The 16,943-nt window shown below is 33.1% G+C and overlaps 1 protein-coding gene across 1 annotated transcript in view; it reads right to left on the reverse strand.

The window, feature by feature from the left end:
* Nucleotides 1-16,943, reverse strand: part of LOC131078078 (uncharacterized) — a 242,299-nt gene that overhangs the window by 223,827 nt on the left and 1,529 nt on the right. Inside the window, exons 2-8 of the mRNA XM_058015721.2 lie at nucleotides 13,215-13,285; nucleotides 12,837-13,047; nucleotides 12,194-12,618; nucleotides 11,758-11,914; nucleotides 2,737-2,912; nucleotides 2,230-2,643; nucleotides 1,934-2,102 (exon numbers count right to left, since the gene is read on the reverse strand). Of these exons, the coding sequence (XP_057871704.2) occupies nucleotides 1,934-2,102; nucleotides 2,230-2,643; nucleotides 2,737-2,912; nucleotides 11,758-11,914; nucleotides 12,194-12,618; nucleotides 12,837-13,047; nucleotides 13,215-13,285 (1,623 nt within the window). The remainder of the gene's footprint in view (nucleotides 1-1,933; nucleotides 2,103-2,229; nucleotides 2,644-2,736; nucleotides 2,913-11,757; nucleotides 11,915-12,193; nucleotides 12,619-12,836; nucleotides 13,048-13,214; nucleotides 13,286-16,943) is intronic.

The raw sequence follows: 16,943 nt of genomic DNA on the forward strand, positions 1-16,943 counted from the left end.
GTCAAACTCTCAACCATGTAGGAATCCTTAACTCTTCCTTTGGCTTCAACCTTCCACGCACTTGTTTCACCTTTAGATTTTCTTTATGCACCCTTGACTCAACTTATCTCCTTCAATTGACAACTTTTTAATGCCCCAAAGGCTACTCTCATACAATTTTGTGAAGGAACGACTTTGTCTTGCAGCTTTCCTTGTCTAGAGAAGGTTGCCTTGACTTTGCAACTTGATTGCATTCTTAGGAAGGGCTTTGGCTTGGGAATTGTGTAGTTGTAATTTACTCATGTGTTTCTTGTAATCTTTTCCTTCATTCCCTTTGCTTGATGATTGTAATTTACACAATAGACATGCTTGGCTATGATGTTGTCTAGATTGTCTTGCATATGTCTCATACAAAGAGATCCCCTTGTGCAAGTCTATAGATCTCAAAATCAAATATTATCTTCACTTCAAACTCAAGATTAGGTAGCATCTACTTTATGATTGTGTAGAGCCTGCATGGAACCTCCTTATTGGACTCGAAATCTAGGCAAAATTGGAATGTCGAATTTAGAAAATAGGCAACTACATGTAGAAGTTTGTAAAGCTAAAGGTATCCATTATGTTGTAAACATACACGTCCCATTGCAAATGGGGACCTATTGTGATGCCTTCACACATTGCCCCATTGCAAATGGGACCTTGACTTTTTTTTCGTTTTCTAGGTTAATTGTCTTAGCTTAGTCATTTGGTAGTTTTAGCCTTTTGGTATCAGCCTTTTGCTTGAGGAAGTACAGTTTCTTAGGTGGCCAAGAAGTGATCAGGTTCTCTCTCTCTCTCTTTAGGGTGTAGCTGAGTCAGTTGGCTCTCAAAACCTTAGCAATGAATGATATGATGATCATCATCATTCAAGATGGAAACAGAGTGCAAATGTAGAGATTAGTCATGAGAATTGAAATGATAGATGCAATTCAATTAAGATTGAGGCTGAAACAACATGGAAAATCTTGGATAATGGTCACTCAACTCAAAATTTCTTCTCCTATAACTCACTCCCCAGCAGCATATTTTACAGCTCTAGAAGAATTAAGGTACCACATATAATTATCAATATGCATAACCCTTATCTGGAATGGTTCTGTCTTGATCTCTTCAGTGTGTCCTTAAACAATCTAAAAGTTTAAAACTGTGAATTTTTAGATAGAAAAACACAGTGAAGTTCCAAAAGATGAGAAATCTCTTTAAGCTGCATGCTACTGCAAAAATCTTATCATTAATGAGCTAGTTGACATTTCACCAGATGCCAAGGGAATTGCTAAATAGTTAGAAATATTAACTGCTGTGAATGCGTGTGGAATAAGATGAAGAAAACTTTATAATTATAAACCTCATGCTTTATTTTTACTGCTTGGCACCTCAACCGTCAACAAAGCAGTTCTTACTCCACTAGCTAATTGAATTACAAGATGTTTCTTTTGTTTGTATATGTTCTCTGATGATTCTATGACTCTCTACTCACAGGGGGGGAAATAGTTAATCTCACTGTTCTGCAGTGGGCAAGACAGCTCTTTTTTAATATGTCCGATTATGATGTTGATTTCTCGCTCTGTACTTTTTAATATCTGATTTCCTCTCCATAAACCTGGTTTTGTGTTTATGATCTAAGGCTACCTTTTTGTAACCATTAATCAGTATATGTGATATAAGTTTACCTTTTTTTTTAAGTGTATGTTTGTTTCATGCTGTCCAAATGAAAATGCAAGTGGAAATGGCGCATGGTGCAGTTTGCATGCCACATATGATATATCCCTGTACCTCAATGTAAACTTCACATAATTTTGGCCTTAAAATTTTTGCCAAGAGAAAATTAAGCTATTGTGTACTTGTATTTTGCAACTAGCAAAAACAAAATTCTTTTAGGGGAATCTACTTGAAAGAAATAGAGGATTACAAGTACCTTGAAGAAACTACTGAATTGAGATGATTTCATATAGCTTCCATTTTGTATCCATTTTGCTGCATGTGTAAATGTTTTAGCTGCTTTAATGGACCTTGCCATTATCAGATTCAAATTTGACTTCCCCAAGCTTAGAGGTACCAAAGACAGGCTTCCAATGAGATCCAACCTGAAAACAAATCCACACATAAATCCTGAGCTATGTGTATCAGAGTCTTCCTTTCTAAGTAAACCATAATCCACACAAAGAAATATAAAGTAGATAAGTCAACCTAGCCCAAATTAGTTTCACATACCAAAATGACAAGCTGCAAAAATATCCATCTCTGACAACTGATAATAGCATAAACTCTAATAGGAAGAGAGCTAAGCACAGAAGATAAATATATATTATGTATGAATCCACTGACTTGGGAAGTAGTATATTCTGAATGTCATCAGCAAACATAGCAAACAATGACATTGGGACTATGATACATTGCCAGAATCCGCTCTCCAAAAAATGATTAATATTAACTGCATAAGGATTAGTCCTCGCTATCATCCAAAATTTGGGACAAGCTGCCATATCTGAATGTTTCCATTCACTAAGAGACTGTAAAATTGAATGCCGATTCATACACCCTGATGTTGGCGGTCCCCCTACATCAATTTCCATATCTCTATCATTCAAGCCTGTTTCGGGTTTGACTTTTATTGTAGAAGACTTCCTGAAGATTAGTTTAGGAGAAAGTTAAGTATTAGTGAAGGATACTTGCACAGGAATTTGCCAAGTGGAATCAGAAATCTGCAGTAAAACGCACCTTTGCTTGATTGGAGCTTCTAACAGATGGCTAATAGGGTGGTCAGATCTCGTGGAAAGGTGGGAAGAACTTACAGACCCCTCAATGCTCATAGATGATTCACTTCCCAGAGTTGACTGTCTCAAGATCTTGGAACCCAATCTTGGACTGGAAGTGCTCGTTATATTTTCTACTTCCTGTTATGTTATGCATGAGAAGGCAAATTTAGTTTAAATATTTTTTTCTACTTTTGACAAAAATAGATCATGGGACTGGGAAATAGTTTATATTCAGAGAATATAATAGAGTGTTTACAGCAATTTTACCGATTACGCAAACATAAAGCAAATATAGTCTAAAGATCGCAGTTTTAAATAAACACAAAAATATTAACTATGTTTAAAGAAGAATACGACAATACTAAAATACTAAAAGACAAAGAAGCACGTATATTCAGCTTAATGATGAGAAACAAAACATTGTCATTCAGCTCATAGACACAAAACTAATCTTTGACTTAGCTATTTACAAAAACTGATCGATACTATGATAAGCTTATCATGTAAGTCATAACATTTCGAGAGCTACAGCAGACATTAAGAATACTATATAGTACAGAAATAGCATATATCCATGTGATAAGCACATGCACACATCTCTTATCATAAATAAGACTTCATTTATAAGAGCAAATTGATCCTTGCAATCTGTAAAGATCTACTTCGTCACATTCTTAGGGATGAGATGTTATTGAAGCTCCATTGTCTCTCTCCTTCCAGCATTGGATCAGGTGGATTCCATTCAGTGTGGGTGCATGGCAAGAATTAGAACAGTAAATAGGGACCTGCTAGTTAGTGGATTTTGCCTGCTAATGCTTGAGCTTACAAATGTTTTATGCTTGGTTCAGCTGCTATTGTTAGCATGATGCTGTATGCTCCTTAATTAAAATTTTAATCAAATCATACAAATGAGGTTTCTCAAGCGTGTAGCGTATATGCTACTAGAATTCTCAATCTTCTTTAGGTGTCCCATAAGTTTACTTTTCAGAGCATCAAAAACATGGAACTGTTAGTTTTACAGTGCATTCCTCCTAGGACAGGAAGAATACACCCATAGCCCCTAAGTTTGTCACTTGACTACTTAAAGTCTTCCCTCAAGGCTGTTGATGAGGGCGCTGTGAAATCTAGTTACATCAGAAAGAGAAAGCATGCTAAGGTTATTACCTTTTGGCTCAAGAGGAGAATAACTATGCTTATTCCTCTTGTATGATGAGTAGCAGTGCCCTGCCAAACCAAGCCTCAGTAGAACCTTGATTGTTAACATGAACCCCTTGAATCCTTTGATTCAATTGCTTTGGTTTGAAACATAAAATTCATAAAATCTCACTTGTGAAAGAAGAGTTGTTTTCAGCATAGTTTGCAAACTCTGGGAGTATTCTCCAAGTTGCCGAGTCTATTTTTTTTTGCTCCATGAGTTTTTATAGACACAAGAAAAACGTGGGTAAAAATGTCTATACAAGTAAAATACTTTTTAAAACGCGGTTTTCACACATTTTTTTTGCTATAACTACTATGCATTTTCTTTTTTGAGATGTAAATTTTTAATTTAATACATTTTGTACTTGAATTTTGGAAAACAATACATTTTTTTTTTATTTAAATTCTTTTATACTGTCTAAGTTGCTGAGTTTTTGCCGAGTCAGAAATTTTGAGCTTGTCAAGTACTCTCTGCGTCCGAGTCCGTCAACTATGGTTTTCAGGTCTTGTGCTCATACCTAAGGCAAAAAGATAGGGCAGAAGTTCATTTCATTTATTCCACCATTGTAAAAATCTATCAATTCAATGATTGAGAAAATGAAGACCATCATAAGTGAGAAAAAGCAAGATCCTATAGAATTTTTTTGCAAACAACTACACAAAGTTATAGAAAAGTGAGTGATAGAACAAAATGACCACCCGCTTTCTTACCTTTGCATTGAGTCCCACATGTATAATGTTGAGATCCTTTCTATGTTGACAAGGATCACCCCATGTAGAGATGTAGAATTCTACTTATAGAATTTTCATTGATCTTAACATGCGAGATGCAATTAAGATTGAGTTCATGGATTTTGTAAATTTCAATGACTTTAGTATCGATCTTCTCCATAACGAGTTTAACTTCAATGCTCACAGTTGGTGGTACTTCCATGGCCAATCATTTACATACAACCTTTTGTGATCCAAATTTAATTGCAATTTTAATAAAAAAATTCTTTTATCTTTTAAGTTTCATTTATATTTTATATTTAAATTTTTAAATTTTATAACTCAACTCTAGTTTTGTCTTAATACGTTGCTGGTTCATCTACATCTAAGAGGAATTTGAGCACATAGTCCTCCATTCACTCAAGTTTGACTACACTGAAAAAAGGTAGACGACATAATGTACGTGCATTCAAACTTGTGTCTCTTTTCCCACCAAAAAGTGGCTACAAGAAAGTGGAATATTGAGCCAAATCATACTAACTTGGATGCTTCCACTTCCTACCTTGTTGCACTTGATGTTGAAGACAAGAATGAGAGTGCTCATACCAATGCTAGCGGCACTATTTCTGGTTCTTCTAATAAGTGTTGGAAAGTAATTTCTCCCACAAACTTCAGTCTCCACCATCAGCTTCCAGTGCCATCGTTTACATCCTCTTACACCGCATGCCTAACATGCATCGACCATGCACTGTTGTGCAAGCAATTCATCTTAGTTATAAATTTAGACAAATTGTTTAGAAGTAGTTTGCATATTTATTCATGCAGAATTTCATAAGATAGAGTCCAAAACTGTTTGTTCAATTCTCTATAAAAGAGAGGAGTTGTAATGCATTTTTCAATGAATAAAAATTAGTTTTGTATGATGTAGCATACATTTATCTGTCTCAGTTTCTGCTATTTTTATTTTTCCTCTGTCTTCAATAAGCACATTACCAATACCTACATCATCTAAATAGATGGTGATGATATTTTTGAAGACCTCATGATTATCCTAGATCAATGATGCCTGAATGTTGTGTAATAACCACCCCAATTTTTTTGAAAATATTCAACTGAAAACGAATTGTATTGCAATCTCCTTATCACTTTTTGGTCACCCAATTCCTAAGATGGGCAAGGTGAGAGCATACAGTGTATAGGACCAAACCAACTATTTGAAAGAAAAAAATGAGTAATCTAAACAACTGAAGCACCCAAGGTGGCATAGCCAGCCAAAACTTCACTTCTTCAATGGAGTGCTATGCAAGAACTGAAAGGAAAACACTTCAACAATGCACAGTTATAATGAGCACAAGCATTTCACACTTATTGAATGGACTGCAATTACAAAGCACAAGCACTTCTCGCTTATTCAACAAAGTGCAATTACAAAGCACGAGCACCTCTCACTTATTCATTCGAGTGCAATTACAAAGCATAGGAACTTCACACTTGTTCAATGGAATGCAATCACAAAACATAGTCACTTCCACTTGTTCAATGGTGAGTGCAAATACAACAAAACGCAAAATTGAGAGCACTGGCGATACCACAATCCAAGGTATTACAAATTAGATCAGATGCATTTCAAACATCCTATAAAAGATTAACTACTTATATGCTAGCATAAAGTGTTGATCATAAATAAGGTTTGCAGCAACAATCCCAAAGCTAAGCAAATAACATGAATAAATCAGCTTAACTATGAAACAAAAACAAAATAGCTTGTATAAATGCCTTGGAATACTGGTGCAGATCTAATAGCACTCGGTTCTATTGATAAACAATCAAATTTAAATTGAAAATACAATGAGAGGACACTAAAACTATTGATTATTCAAATATGAGTAAGATCCAAAAATTATGAAGCCTTCCAAAAACTAGAATTTAAATTGTAATTCCTTAAGATCCAAAAAGACCAAAACCCATCTCAAACATCTTGAAACTATATATATAAAATATAACTTAAAGTTATAAGGATATAGATATCCATATGTAAATGTCACTTATACTTCAATGTTTATTTCATGCCTCAAAACTCACCTTAATAGGCAGATAAATTGTGTGCACGTCTGATAGAATTTTGTAATAGTGAGTACAACCATAGTTTGTAGACACGGACTTGGAGAGTACTTCACAAGCCCAAAAATTTTGACTTGGCAAGAACTTGACAAGCACTCAGTAAAAATTCGACAACTTAGAAAGTGCTAAAAATTAAAATTTCTTAAAGAAACATATTTTTTTAGCAAAATTCAATTACAAAATGTATTAAATTAAAAATTGATATCTTGAAAGAGAATGCATAGTTTTATGGAAAAACGATAGCATTTTACATGTGTTGGTATTTTTCCCTGTGTTTTTCTATATCTATAAAAATGTGAAAGTTAAACTTGTAAAAACTAACACATCAAATAAAATTAGAGAGTACTCATAGAATTTGCAAACAAGAGTACAAAACTACTTGTCCCCTTCAAAAAAAACTTAAAAACTAAAAACATCAACATCAAATATGATTGTTTACATTTTGCAAGGTTGGATGCCATCAAAGAACCCAAAATACTAATGAAAATGTTAGTGCTTAATTTCAACTCGTTCACATGCCCCTTCCAAGCAAGTATAGCTGGTATTAATGAGTTAAAGATCCTTCAATGATCTCCTTCAGGATCCATACAAATAAAAATAACAAGGAATAGCATGAAAGGATAATAAGTAGCAGATTTTACTATATCAAATCCACACCAAACACGAACTTCACATAGTACAACCAACAAGATCATATAGTATGACCCCCTCACAGCTCCTTCAAACACTTCCCAAATGATGAATAACTCACACAATCAACATCAATAACACTGTACAAACCAGACCCATTAGAACCATCAAACAGCTCCAACTTAAAATGCAATTGGCAATAAAACTTCGCTTGCAGGCACTGCTGTGACCTCTAAATGAAGTCACTGAATGTGATGTCCCCATCCAACCTTAACAAACATCCTTAGGTTAAGTCCTTATGAGACTCAAACTTATAAAGGCGATGCTAATTCAAAAAGAGAATGTAAGAAAAGTCAGCGATTGTGTTGAAAGAAGACATTGATATCATGGAGATTTTGCCACGCTGATAATAATCCAAATAGAGTAGGAAAACGTCTATCTGCCGTCAATATCTTCAGCAACGAATTTTATTAATTCCTACAATTATATCTGATATATTTTCTTGGGCCAAGCAAAAGGAGTGTGGAGCGATGGAGGAAAGAATACAGGAAAATGGGAGATAAAGCGGGGACATTACAGGAAGACATAAGATACAAACAAATAAATAAGAAGTGAGAAGCATGGAGCTAAATGTAGATATAAGCCATAATACTACATCAACACCTTCATTGCAGTAATCATCATACGATGAGGATAAAAGATAGCAATCGTCATGATAATCATACAGATAATATGGATATCATAACGACAACATCATAAGCATTCGCTGTGAAGTGAGAATAGCAAAGATCCTGATCGAGAATGTTTTACCAGCAGCAAGTCAAATAATATCATCATCATGGAAAAGTAATCGGCGGACTAATCAGATAAGCATCGATTAAATAGAATTGGTAGCCAGCAAGCATTGAGCATACCAACCGTATATGAAAGCAAGTTCTCATTGATATCTGATTAAGAGATATATTACCAGATTGTTTGCATCGAAATCACTGCATAATCAAGACCGATCCATATATGAAGACCAAACAAAGATACAAGTGACCGACAAGATAGTATGCCTTGCATAGGTTGATCACATATGTGAATTCCACAAGGAAATTAGAAGGGTCGGTAAGGTTGATGGATAACTATTAGTTTATACCCAGATCTGAAATTACAAACCATAAAAATGATTATTAGTGTTGACATATGTCATACACATGATCGAATAATGACATCATCTCCGAAGATCGATCAGCAAACATCCCGAGTATCGATTTGACAAGAATGAATAGTCATCGTTAAAGGAATATATCCAATTACTATCAAGCATAGCTACACATCAAATGATAAGTCAACTATTAATAAGACTGCAACTTATGGATAACAGCGATTAAGATTGATAAATCTTAAGGAATAATATTCTAACCAATACGATTAAGATTAAAGAAATACGATTTGTTCTAGATCATTTAACATTCTAATTAATAAGAAAGGAGAATAATATAATACAATGCTATAACACACGGATTGACCAAAAGAAGAGGTGTGATTAATAAGTGAAAGGGTGTGGTCTTAAGATGCATTCTTTATTAACCTTCTAAAGGCACGATGAAGAACAAAACAGATAAGTGATGCAATCGATTTAATTGTTTTAAAGGAAAAAGTGCTTACTAAGAAAAGGAATTGTATTTTGAAGAAGTGTGACTCTTCATTTGTGAAAAGCCATGTCATTTTGATGAGGAGATGTATATAGAGGTTGAAGATGGAGAAGAGTGGGTATGATGTGAAGAATCTATTTTATTTACTATATTCTCATTGTGGGGAGCTCAAGGAGCATCAAGAAAATATTCCTAGAAGCATAATTAATTTAGTATTATATCAGATATAGCTTCTTAAAATAGCTTGTATGATATCACATATGGCTTCTTAAAATAGCTTGTATGATATCACATATGGCTTCTTAAAATAGCTTGTATGATTATACAAGCTAATTTTTTTTTAATCTCTTCTGGCTTAGCCGTTTACTAATAAAAAAAATAGCCTGTATGATTATGAAAACCAAATCAGGAAAGGCAATCAATTTCGGGCCTACCATATTAGCACATACAGACATAAATAATACTCAGACTTATGCATGAGTTTAAAGTCCAAAATCAGGAATATCAATATAATTTGTAGCTGACATATTTAAGTTTATGCATGATTTTAAAGACATTATTCAGGATCCGCAATCTGATCTAATTAAGGATCATCTTTTGTGCATATAATTCAGATTTTATATCAGAAATACAAAGGAAACTATAATTCTCATTGTTATTTAACATCTTCTTATTGATTTGTAATTGTTCATTTGTTGAATCTCTTGTAAATTTAGTAAAATTATTTCAAGGCTCCTATAAGGGACATTACACTGAAACCAGTTAGGGGGTTTGCATCCTTAAAATCAATATTTTCAAGAGGTTTTTCATCCTCCAAAAAATTAGAGATAAACACAAGTTCTCTCTGAAGTAGAAACAAATATCATAACATGTCTAACCTCAACAATGATCTCACATTCTTTTAAAAAAATTTGGAGGAAAAATAATAATAATCTCCCTTTTTCTTTCACACACTCTTTTTTCAAATTAAATAATTCATTATATACAAAAGAGCCCCTTGTGCCTAGGTGTTCCCTTATAGACAAAACTTTAAAAAATTTAAATAAATAATTATACATTAGTTTCCTTTTTAACATTTCCTCCTTAGGACAACTTAAGTTATATTTAATTAATTAAATAAACAAATCACCCAAACTGCAGAACCCATAGAAATGAGGGAAATATGAAGTTCTAATCATACCAATATGTCACTGAGGACTTAGGATGATGAACTGAAGGAACTTAATGATTGTCCAAAAATAGCATGCTTCTCCAAGAAATTTGGAGAACTCCCAGAACTTGAAGAACTCCCAGAAAGTTGGAATAGTAAATAAATTGGCAGTTGAAGTTGAATAGGATCATCATACTCTACAATTGGTGATTTGAAACTGAGTTGTCAATTATCAACTGTATTGCATATTTAATTTTGTGTATTTTGTGGAAATTGTGACTTATTTTGTTATATATATATGCGCTAGGGAGAATCTCTAATGATCAGTGTTTCGTGAAGAGACCATCCTTATTCATAAACCATGGGCCTCCTTGCAGATCTGCTTCAGAAGATACCCATAAATTATCATTTTGACATCAGTAGGATTTCCACTATTCCCACTGGTTTCCAATTTTCTTGCGCATAGTGTTTTAAGGTTTTTGATCTCCAAAAAAGCCCCCATGAATCTGTATTTCAGGGCTCTTTGTTTGACTATCCAATTTCAAATTTACTCAGGCCTATTATTTTAAGGTTTTTGGTCTCCAAAAGCCCCTAGTATTTCTGCAAATCAGGGCTCTCTCTTTGAGAGTCCAAATCCTCTATTCCATTTCATGGATGCTGATTGATAATTTGGGAGGGCTCCCCATGGGCCTACAGAGACATAACAGACATTTTCATTTTTGTCAGAGGGGTTCGTTCTTCTTATTGTCCTTTTTGCAAGAGGTTGTATGAAATAAGTGGCATCCTCCTTGCAGATCTCATTTTGATCTGGAGGGGCTACAAATTTGCAAGAGTTGAGAAGGTTAGACGGAAAGAGATCTAAAAAAGAAGCAATGGCCTCCTCACAAGAAGAGTCCTCTTTTCAGACACCTTGATAATATAAGATATCTATGTGTGAGAAACAAGATATTGAAGTCCCCCACCTATTAAAAGGCATCAACTAGAATGTGGAAGTCACTTAGCGATACCAACATTAGCTAAGATTGCAAATGCCTACTAACATGTTAGAATTACCATTAACTAAAAATGTGAAGAAAATGGATAACTAATAATACATGACGCACTTAAAAAGTGGTTATCCAATAGACCTTGGTCTCAGTAGAGGTCATGTGGATCAATTAGAATTAAAGTGTCAACAATTTACCTACAATCAACGAGATTAATGTGTCAACATTACCTAAAGGTGAGATCATACCATAAAGTAAAGCTTCACAATATCTCAAAATCACTTACTTTTCTACTCATAAACATGCATGCATCTGTTAAATGACCGAGACTGTGCAACAATAGCAACTTGCTATAAACAAACTAGTTAAACTGGAAAGACTATTAATTTATTATACCTTTGAATAATTATGTCCATGAAAATACAATAAAGAGAAGGAAAAGCAGGCTGAGTGAAGGAATACACCAAAATTTAATTAAATCAGAGGAAAAAACTTCTAAAAAATAAAAAATGCTAATGCGAGAAAATAAATTTGAAGATATGAATCACCTCTTCCTCAAAATATCCCTTTGCATTATAACATGTCCAATGATGCAGATTAGCCCTTAAATTTGGCAGAACTTCATCTTGCATTTTCGGAAGCAGCAATGATGTTGTTTCATAGAGTTCCTTTCCAACATAATTAATAAAACCTACTGTGATATTTCTGTTTAAACATATTCTAGACAAGTCAGTGACTAAATAATAAATCCATCAGACTACTCTAATCAAGCTAACATATTCTAAGCAACAAAAGTCTAATGGAATTGGGATTTTTCAATAACAGTTTCCAATTTTGAATCACATGTCATGTTGAATATCGAGCTCATTTGTAAATCGAAAAACATACTGTAAACATAATAATGCCGTTAAGCATACTTTATTTTTCAGGGTGTTAACTATTTTTCTGTCACTGGGTGCATAAGAGAATAATGGAAACACTTACTGTAGTGTAGATGGATCCTCTCTGTCCATGTTCTTTGAAACTAGCAAGCCCAACTTTTTCTCCAAGTCTCCCTGTCTAAACCATTCAATCAATAACAATTCTGCCCATCGTTTTGATAGGGAAAAAGACTTCATGATATTGCTAATATCTGCACATTTGATCAACATTCTCATTAGGAGCAGCGCATCACTTGTGCTGGATGAGTCTAAGGTTGACGATGAGTCAAATCTAGAACCATCCTTTTCTGGAGTATAGGGTGGGGAGAACTGGAAATGTCGAGACTCATTCATTCTTTCTTTCACACTCTTAAGAACATCTGCATGTAAACTCATGTCTGTTGAAATGATAACATTCACCATGAGCTTCCTGACTTGCCTTTGCACCGAATCAGAAAGATTTGATAATATATTAACGGACTCATGAGCCTGCATCAGAAGCGGAATACATGAACAAGGGATAAAAGATTCCTTCCAAATATGATGTTTTGAAACCTTCCAAAAATTTAAATTAAATTCTGTTTGGTCTCTCAATCAATCTCACAGACCCAAATCCCCATAACTTAATGTTGTTTCTTAATCCACTTTCTCTGTTTACCAATTAAACATTGCCAAAGTTAAATAGCTGTAAGATCATTTTTTCTTACCAGTAAAGTTTTGACAGTGGTGGAAGCATGATGGTTTTCTAGAACTGAGATATCATTGTAGCGTATGGCAAGAGGATCATTACAGTTGATAAGAAAAGCATTTGTTAGACCTGGATGATCTACATCATGGCATAATGCAGCCAACGCCAGAGCTAACTTCTCTAAATTATTCAGTGACTTTCCAGCTTCTACAGTCGTCAATAAAAGATATCTGCAAACAAGAGTTACAATTAAATTATTTAAAGATGTTTTGGAGAAATTCGCCAATCCTCAAGCGCATCAGATATGCATGCAAAGGACAAATCAATAAAATTCAAAAGCAACTGATTTCAGTTCTGAAATATATAAATGGAAACAGAATTTGGAGTTATTGCCCACGTGCAATGTAAGACATCACAGGCATGCCGAAAATTATGGTATGGCACGTTTGTATGATATTGAGCAGAAACCTGCAAGAGAGAAAAAGATTTAGTTAGGTTTAAATTACATACACTAACAATTTTTAGATGTACTCTAAATGGAGGTGAATCTACTATTTAGTTAGTCAAGAAGAGCGAAGCTGATGATACATAATTTTGTATGTCGAGAAAGATCTTGAATTTTTTTTAAGTGAACTGAAGTGAACGCTTTATTCCCTTGGCGTAGTTGATTTGACTCTAGACAAACAGCAAAGAAACAAACCAAATAATATGAGATACAAGACTCATAGCATGTAGAAATTTAAAATTCTCTGTTTTTAGTTCCCAAAACTACCTGATTTTTAAAAACGATTAATGGTGAATGAACGATGCCTTTATCAGTTCTTTATTGCTGAAGTATAGCTCCATCTTTGAGACATGTTTCATTCCCAAATAGAATACTCACACTTTTCTACTCCTTGAAATCATGAAAAGTAATTTGTAACTCATTGGGCTCCTTTTCATCCTTGTACTTTATTATTTTTAACTTTTTTTACTTTTGAGTTCTATTAATCTACTTTGGTCATTCATGGTATAGATAGAGTCCTCACAAAAATTCATTTAGGTTATGTGAGTTTTAAGGTGAGTAGGATGAAACAACTCTAGAGATTTAGGATCTACATATCCCATAAGATAGGTCGCACTTGTCAAATCTAATAAGTCTTGTTGTTAAGACTTGATTGTCTTAGTGAATTAATCTACTTTGGTCATTAATGACATAGATACAGTGCTCACCAAAACTCATCTAGGTTCAATGAGTCTCAAGGCGAGTAGGATGAAACAATTCCAAAGACTTAAGACCCAAATCCAATGAGTCTTGTTGTTAAGAGTTGATTGTCGTAGTGAACCAAGAAACTAAGAAAAAAAAATTAAAAGAAAAAATCGAACTAAACTCTCAAAAACTAACCCCTAAAAAATATTCATTTGATTTGCCAGCAAAAAGAAAAAAAGAAAATAGTATTAGAGCTAAAATAACATGTCATTGAAGCAAAATCCAGCAGAATATTTCGAGCCGTTGATTCAATACAACTTAGGCAGGTTTATAGCATCCCTCAATGCATCTAAAGAAGTCTATGATACATTTAGAACAGCCCACCATTGATTTGGAACAACCCGCCATCATTTGAAAGATATTTAATATTTATTTTTGCTTGTTTTAAATTTGTTTGTCTTCTATTTTTTTTTCTCATTTTAGGTTTATAGAATAAACCTTTGTTGTTTTTTATATCTTTATGAACAAACCCTAACTTTCTTATTTTTATCTATTTTTTAGCAGTAAACCCTAATTAGTTTTTCTCTATTTTTATATATTTACCCAAAAATCATGAATGTTAATTTATTCAATTTAATTGTTATTGCAATTTACTTGAAAATTGTTCTAATGTTATCACCAATTAAAAGGAACCCTTGTTGGAAACATATTATATCTCAAAGGGAATGAAAGGTGAGCTGATTTTATTGTTCTATTTGGGAGCTAAGTGATTAATTATTATTTTTTCTTTAAAATATAATGCTTGATTTCTTTGTCTTTTGAATTTTTGAATTTAGAAGTGAGTGACATTTTTTTTAATGCCTCTTTATTGAAATATGGTAGATATCATTACTATTTGTAGGGTGGGGATTTAATGCCCTTAACATGAGAAGCTAAAAGGATCTATTTTGACTCAAGATGGTTGATGTGAAGACTAAAATTGAGGAGCAATGTTAGATAGAGGAAGAAAGGTTGCACAATCATAAAAAAATGTTTGAACATGTGAAAGAAATAGGACATTGTTGAATTTAGTGATGGTGCTTACTGAAATCCATTAATTTAGTAATTAAAATTTTTTTAGTTCTACTTTTAGTGATTAACATCATACTTTCATTTTTCATTTTTCCTTAGATGGCACGATTTTCTTGAAATCTATTAATGCATCAAAAAAAGACAAAAAAAAAGTATTTCCTTTGTGAGGTTTTAGAGGAAGTTTTGGTCAAGGTCAAGGTGAGCGAGAAGACCATTATGCAAATAGAACTTACTAGATTTTGCAATAAATTATGTTGTTGTAAGTAAACTTCTCGTGGATAGGTACACATTCTTATTCTAGATTTATTGTTTTATATATTGCCTTGACCTCATATTGAAAGATTTTGACAATATCCCATGGATTAGAGCATGTGTGAAACATGGTAAAAATATTTGTAAATACATATATTAATAAAAATATTATAGTCAAAATGGAATGGGATTATTGTAGGATAATACACTTTTGCCCCAAAAAAAATTATTACATTCTAATCTTCACTTCACTCAAATGTTGCCTTGAGGCACATGTTTGTTAGCGAAAACTAGTCTACAACTTCATTTGTTAAGACCAATATAGGGATTAATATAATTGGTTAGGTGTTGATTAATAATATAAAATTCATTAGTGATTCATTAAAATTTAGTACTATCTATCTTTCTTTTAAAATACTATTGAGATGTTTTGTACTATTCGTTATGTGTGAATTAAGGTAGATTAAATTCCTTTACCAAGAATGCAAGTTTATTCAAAGTTGGATGTGGCTTTGTATTGAGTCTTTAATTCAATTTACCAAACCAATCATGTCATTATGTTTATGTAATGTCCCTTTCTCTGATCCATTCCAACATCCTTGAAAATCCCAACTATTATGGAGAGCATCTGCTTTTTTAGAGAGGTATTTAGAAGTGGTAGAGAGTTTTGGGGGCCAACATGATTACAACAATACTTCCATGTTAGAATCCAATATTCTAGGAGCACTTCAAACTTTTTGGATAAGTCTATCATCTTTGAATAGCACCAACTTTTTGTGAATTAAATTCTTATGCGCTTAAGCAGTTGGCAAAATTATCAAAGATATTTTATTGTCTTGTTAATATTCTTCATAAGACCTTGAGATGATTGAAAAGAGAAAATTAACTAAATAATTAAATAATAAAATTAAAAAGTAATTTATATTTAATTATTTTAAAAAAAAATTAAGTTTGTAGATGGCTCAAGGTGTTGAAAAGTGGTCAAAAGATCACTATGTTATTTTATCATTGGTAAAAATGCTTTTTTCAAAAAGCTAATAAAAATCATTTAAAACAAAAAGAATAAAGAAAGAAATGATTTTTCCAAAAATATCTCTAAAAGAGTAACAAAAAGAGATTTTCAATAAGAGACATTACGTTCTTGTCAAAGTTGTTTCATTTCTCATGAATGAACACACATTCATCTTCTCCATTTCCCAAAGTAAAAACCTTTTGAAAATTTAAAACCTTTGAGAATGAAAACCCTTCTAATGTTTAAAGTAATTTCAGCCAAAGATTACCAATGTGCAACAAAAATTGGTTTGGGGATGAAAACCCTCCTTCCATTTTGTAGTGGTTATGTGCAAGAATCATCACTATGATGAAAATTGGGGATTGAGTGTCAGATTTACTAGGCATTTTGGTTTTGATTTTGTGGTTTTCAACATTCTTTCAACAATTTGCATGTTTCAAAAAATAAAAAATTAATAGTGTGGTTTGTGAAAAATTGATTTTGTGTAATGGTATTTCAATGACTATATAGCATTGAGAAGTATAAGAAACCAGTATTTCATATTATTTCAATTTGGGATTGATCACTTAATAAAGATTGTTACAAACATCAATTGAAAAGCA

This window comes from Cryptomeria japonica, chromosome 9 (genome assembly GCF_030272615.1).
Source record: "Cryptomeria japonica chromosome 9, Sugi_1.0, whole genome shotgun sequence".
In the NCBI taxonomy this organism is placed as follows: Eukaryota; Viridiplantae; Streptophyta; class Pinopsida; order Cupressales; family Cupressaceae; genus Cryptomeria; species Cryptomeria japonica.